This window comes from Crocodylus porosus, unplaced genomic scaffold (genome assembly GCF_001723895.1).
Source record: "Crocodylus porosus isolate Cpor-Errol unplaced genomic scaffold, CroPor_comp1, whole genome shotgun sequence".
Lineage (NCBI taxonomy): Eukaryota > Metazoa > Chordata > Crocodylia > Crocodylidae > Crocodylus > Crocodylus porosus.
Genome location: NW_017728910.1, coordinates 591,719 through 597,718, shown reverse-complemented (window position 1 = coordinate 597,718; position 6,000 = coordinate 591,719). Strand labels below are relative to the sequence as shown.

The 6,000-nt window shown below is 45.4% G+C and overlaps 1 protein-coding gene across 1 annotated transcript in view; it reads right to left on the bottom strand.

Moving 5' to 3' along the window:
- The window catches only part of RNF13 (ring finger protein 13), a 143,795-nt gene that overhangs the window by 40,598 nt on the left and 97,197 nt on the right, over window positions 1-6,000 (bottom strand). The window contains exon 6 of the mRNA XM_019532576.1: window positions 1,388-1,475. Within this exon, the coding sequence (XP_019388121.1) occupies window positions 1,388-1,475 (88 nt within the window). The remainder of the gene's footprint in view (window positions 1-1,387; window positions 1,476-6,000) is intronic.

The following is a 6,000-nucleotide window of genomic DNA, read 5'->3' as shown; positions in this document are numbered from 1 at the left end:
CGACAGCCACACCCGGTCCTCCGGTATAATCATAAACAAACCAAGCAGTCAGCCAGCCGGCTACAATGTAACAAAAGGCCTACCAGCTTACAATCCCAACTGCACACAGTGCTGACTCTCAGTCGCTACCGCTGTCCGGACTCTCTCTCTCTCCCCTCGCATCATTGCAGCCAGCCAAACCACCATCATTGACCCTGCTGCTCAGCTCTCCCGCAGAACTGCAGCTCCTGCGGCTGCCAGAGGGGAACTGCCCTGGGCCCAGGCCTGAGCTGTTATAAAGGGCCCAGCCCTGCCCCCTTCCGGTCACCTGACCGGCTGGTTACCACAGCAACCTGCAGCTGCGCTGCCCCGCTGATTGACAGCCGTTCATTTCCTTTACATAAGGCACAGGACACCTCAGTGCTCCTGTGACAACCCTTTCATATATTCTTGTGACCCACTTTTGGGTCACGACCCACAGGTTAAGAAACACTGCCATACAGAATAGTACACAGTTTTCTCTAATAATTTACTATTACTTTGTTTGTTGAAAGTGATTTTTCAGTTTATTAAGTTGTTTTTATTCGGAAATGCCATGCCTGTTCTTATTTATGTCTTTGTGACTCAAGAACATGAAAAAACAAGAAGAAAAGGATCAAAATATCACAAAGAAAACTAGCAGCACTGAAGTCAAAAACAAATATTTTGGATCTATCATTCTTTAGATATATAATTTTGTTATACAATAAAAGAGATTGGATACTTCCATGACAACTGTGGGATTTTGTGGTAATGTGTTATTTATGGTTAAGAATGCCTCAAAAAATTCTCAAAAAAAAATGCATGAATAGTTATATATACATGCTTAGATGATGGAGATATACAAGTGAACAGAAAGCTACACACAGAACTGTACACATGTAAAACAGCCTTTTGCTCCAAATTACTATATGTAATATAATTAAGTCATGAATTCTCATCCAAGGGAGTACTAGCTATTTTTGCTGCATTCCTCCGTTAGCAAACCAGACAGGTTAGGTTTCCTCCATTAGCAAACAACAGAAAACTAACACCTTTCCATCTATTTCTTGGGGATGGTCATACTCTTTTCTCTCAGAAATACAACCATTTATCTCATTAAACCTGAGCTACAACTTTAACAGAGAGAACAAAGAAAGGAAAATAATTTTATAGCATACACAAATCATATACATTTTACAACACACATAAATAGTATAAACTCATATTTACACTAGTCTCTCACAGGTTATGACATTAAAAGATTTCTGCTTTACGATTAAAGGAGAAAGTTTCTGGTTGTATTTTTTTAAACTGAAGTCAATACCAAATACTACAATGGGTGGGAATGATTTTCAAACAGGAGAGAAGAAGTGATACCTGTACTTACTGTCGTTGGATCCCATGCTAATCAGGTCATCGGAATCAACATTGTGAACTAGAGCGGCTTTGTATCCAGCTCTCTGTGCATTAAAAACCTGTAAGCCATACAAAATACTTTATTATAAACAATAATGCTGATATATTGCAGATTCATTCACAGTATAATTATGATTAAATGGCTTAATCTTCATTTATCAATTAATAACAGGACATTTTAGGGGTTTTTTTTAAATCAATCATATCCTTTCAGGACAATACTTCTGTACTTTCAAAAAAGTTTCAAGTCATCTCTGTGCAAGCAGATGTTACACATTTAGGAAGACAGACCTAAAATCCTTCAACTTTAGGATAAAAACAAATAAACAAGCAACATCCCTCTCCCATGTAGCTGTACCTGAAAGGCAAAAAAGGAGCTTATTTTATTTAAGCAGAAGTTATCTGTTGTAGTATTTTATGTGAGGACAGGCAACTCAACTACTTTTGCATCTATAAATCTTGCTTGCATCTCTTTATTACTTGCCAGTGTCAGATACTGCCTGTATGTTACCCCAGAGTGGTTCAACATTACGCATATCAAACCTTAAAGTGCAACATTAAGTAACTGCACTGCTGGCATTCTGGTTTTAAGTCAGTATAACCTGGCATGAACTAGCTAAAACAATTAGGCCTCTGGCAGGCATTACATTTTTTTGAGTTATATACAAGTTTCACGTGGCAAACCGTAACACACCAGATGTTAAATCAGTTTATCCCTGGTTAAAATGGCAGAACAGACACAAAGGAGTTGCTTGTTGAAACAGCAACTTCTTTGTGGCATGTAAGCCCACAATAATTTTAACATGTGGCTACTTGGAATGTTACAATTTATCACGCAATACATTCATCAAGGGTTAATGTGAGTAACTTGTCAGGGGCACCTACCTAAGGATACATCTAGGTTGCAGTAATTGTAACCATTACAGATATATCTCAGCAAACTTTAAAGTAGCTAGCTTACATACTGGTAGCAGTGCATATGGAGCGGCAAAGTCCTCAGTGCAGACTTAAAACGTTGCCTGAGACCTTGGACAGTTATCCTAGATTATGCTCTGCTGCTGTGTCTGTATTGCTATCAATACTCAGGCTAGCTTTGGTACACTGACAGGAGCTGCAGTCATTGCAGTGACTATAGTTTCAGACCAGGCTACAGAAGATGCTCAGTTTCTACCAGGAGAATCACTGTTCTCTGGGTTGAAACCAGAAGTATATAGACATTCAGGCTTTTTCTCCCAGAGGAAAAATGGCTGCTCTAGGAAAAAAAACCCACTGGAACAAGCAGACTTAAAGTTGCTCAGGAAAGAGTTTCCCCCAGAAGACTGAGGCTAGGGACAAAAATTACACAAACTGATATAAATGACTGGAAACCAGTTTAAACCTGTAACAGAACAGAAGTTCAGTGCATAAAAAATGGTTTCAAAATGGCCAAAACCGGTTTAAGATAAACCTGGATTCATGTAGTATCAGATTTAATTGATCTAGGTAAAACCAGTTTATCACACTACTGTCCCAAATCCTCTCCCAACTCAAGTTACCTCACAGTCCCCTAACATCCCAGGATGCTTTGCACCTCCCCTGCAACCCACCCCAGGGCAGGCGGGCTAGCCTTGGCTGCTGCGGTCTGCTCCAGTTGAGCAGGGACCAGCCCCACCCTCAGGCTGTCACGGAGTTGAGACACCAAAGCCTCTGGTCCCTAGCCTGCATCCTGCCAGTACTGCCAGCCTGGTGGGGACAGGGAGGCAGGATGGGGGAGAAACAGAGGCCCCCCTCCAACCATGGCCCCCCAGTGGTCTGTGAGAGCTGTCCTATCCTGCTGCTGGGCATGCTCAAGTCATTGAAGTTCTGGAGGGAGGGGAGAAAGCACTTCTGTCCCAGTGCCAGCACCCTGGGCCAGGGTCTGCCCACGTGGGAGATCCCCACACCTATCACAGAGTGGTTGCTGCTGGGGTCTCCATGGAAACCAGGCCCAGCCACACAGGCAGGGGCGGCTGGAAAATTTAGTCCACTGCTGGCTGGATATGGCCTGTGGGCCGCACTTTACCCGCCCCTGCTCTAGTGCCCTTCACTTCTGGCCTGGGCCACTGCAGGCACGTGGCTGCATTTCTGGAATCAAAAGTGAATGTCTATTCACTTGCTTATTGGTTCAATCTACAAAGCTCAGACTAACCCACAAAGACTGAATTGATTCAGTCTCGGCCTTTTTGGCTATCTGTACTTAGCCTGAATGTCTACACACTTTCTCCCAGGTTCACTCTTCCTGGGGACCAGGGGGAGTAGAGCTGGAGGAAATGCTCCCGTCCCTTCCAAAGACCAGGATAACCCCAGTATTGGGGTGCCAAATGCTCCACATTGCTTCTCACACCAGAGTTCCCTGTGTGTGAAGCTTTGCTGCACTACTCTCTCCACCCAGCTCACAGGACTGGAGCTGAGTGGCAGGGAGCAGCACAGCTTCCTGCCTGCTTCTCACACCAGAGTTCCCAATAGGAGAAGTAGGCAGGAGCTTTGCCCTGCTGCTCCCTCTAGTCAGCTCCCAGGCACTGGGAGCCAAGTGCAAAGAGCATTACTGTCCCCTACCAGCTTCTGTTTGGCCTCTGCCATTCAGGTGAGTGGTGGGGCAGAAGGAGGAGCTGAGGGAAAGCCAACTGGGGGAAACTGAGCTGAGGAAACTCTCCCCAAGGCTGTCACTCAAGCAAGCTGGCTTTTAAATTTCCACCCCCACGGTGTATCTGAGTGACAGGAGAGGCAAACAAAGAATTGGGCTGAGGGAAGCTCTCTCTGGAGTAGTGGAGCGAAGCCAGAGTCCCAGGAGTGAGAAGCAGCCCAGGGTTTGCCCCACTGCTCCCTCCACTCCATTCCCTGAGACTAGGAGGAGAGTGGACGAGTAGCTGCTCCAGGCAGAGGGGCTTTGCCCCATTGTTCCTCTCCTCTCCCCGGCTGGTCTGTCTGGGTGTGGAAAGGAGCAGTAAGGCACATCCCACAACCTAGGCTGCACCTTGTTGCTCACTTCTCTCTTGGACCAGTCTGGGAGGGGAGAGTAGAGAAGCAGCTGCCAATCTCTTCCCCAAACTGGATGCTGCGCAGCTAGTGGTAAGACATGAGGGTTTTGCCTCAGTGCTCCCTCTGCTCCACTCCTGGAGGGCAGGAGTGGAGTGAAGGAAGCCACTCTCCCACCCTGTTCCTCAAAGCCCAATCTGCGACAGGCGTTAGAAATCTTTCCCTGCTGATCCACTCCTCACAGAACTGAAATCACCCCCATCTCAGGAAGGCATGGAGAAAGGAGAGAGGGGGCAGCTACAAACTGAATGTCTTTGCTGCTCCATCTCCCAGAAAGATTTCCACTGGGGGAAATTTCTGAGAAATTTCTGAGAAATTTCCCTCAATAGAAATAAATATCTGTATACAATCTTACTCTACATCAAACCAGTGGAAGAAATTCTTGCACTGTGTAGAGCTGGCTTAGCAAGACCTACATTCCTCTTGCCCCTTGCCTGCTATAGTGTAACAGGTAAATCCGGGTAAAGGCAAAGTAGATGTCACTTCCGCATGCTTCAATGATCTGTGGCTGCTATAGGATTCCGGGAGTCCACAGAACTTTCCAAGGTATGTTATAGTATCAGTCAGTCTCAGGAGACTACAAAAGTTATAGGGAAAAGGTTATGGTCATAAGTTATAGGGTCATAACTACAAAAGTCATTTTAGTTGGATGGACATTGAAAACCCTCATTTGAGGTCCCACTGTTACAAATATCCTTCCAATAAAGAAGAACTAGGCATGACTTTCCCTGGGAGCTGCCATTACCACTTTCAAACTGCTAAGAAGGGTCATTACAAAGCAGCATCAATGATCTCCACCCTCACTTTGAAAAAAGCTAACACAGGAGGCTTATTATTCAAATTACTGGCAGTCTACAATAATTACTTAAGGAAGACTTAGTATGAACATATAATATTTACATTCATATAATGGACAATTATAGAAGGTACCATTAAACATTGAAATTAAGCAACAGTTATTGTACTGTATCACAGCATTAGAGATAAACTTATTCCTAGGAGTACAGCAGTAGGCTGTAGAATCTTGGATACAATGGTGTCATAACAGTTACCATTAAAAGGCAATATATCTAGTAGATACACCAACACCATTTTACAATTCTATACATCTATAGAGCAGTCCCACACACATAATATACAGCAGTGTCCTAGAGATTACCATTTTATCAAGAAATAATAAGCATTTGCTAAAATACGACTCTGATATGGGAAGGCTGCAGTCATCCTAAAATTTCCCATAGCCCCTGCTCCCACCCCCCCCGATCCAGGTGCACGAGCCCAACCCCATGCCCTGCCGCTGCTCGCGCAGCCAGGGCACGGTGGGGCAAACCTGCAGCTTGTCCGGGAGGCGCAGGGAGGCTGAGTGAGCAGCAGGAAGGCATAGCCCCTGCTCCCAGTGCCTTCTGCCACCCATCTGAAGTGTAGCCCAGCCCAGTCCACCCTGTGCAGATCCGTACCCTCCTGGACCAGCGGCACATGGCAGCATGCAGTGGTAGGAATCCACTCCCTCCCCCCCTCCCCCCCAGCTGG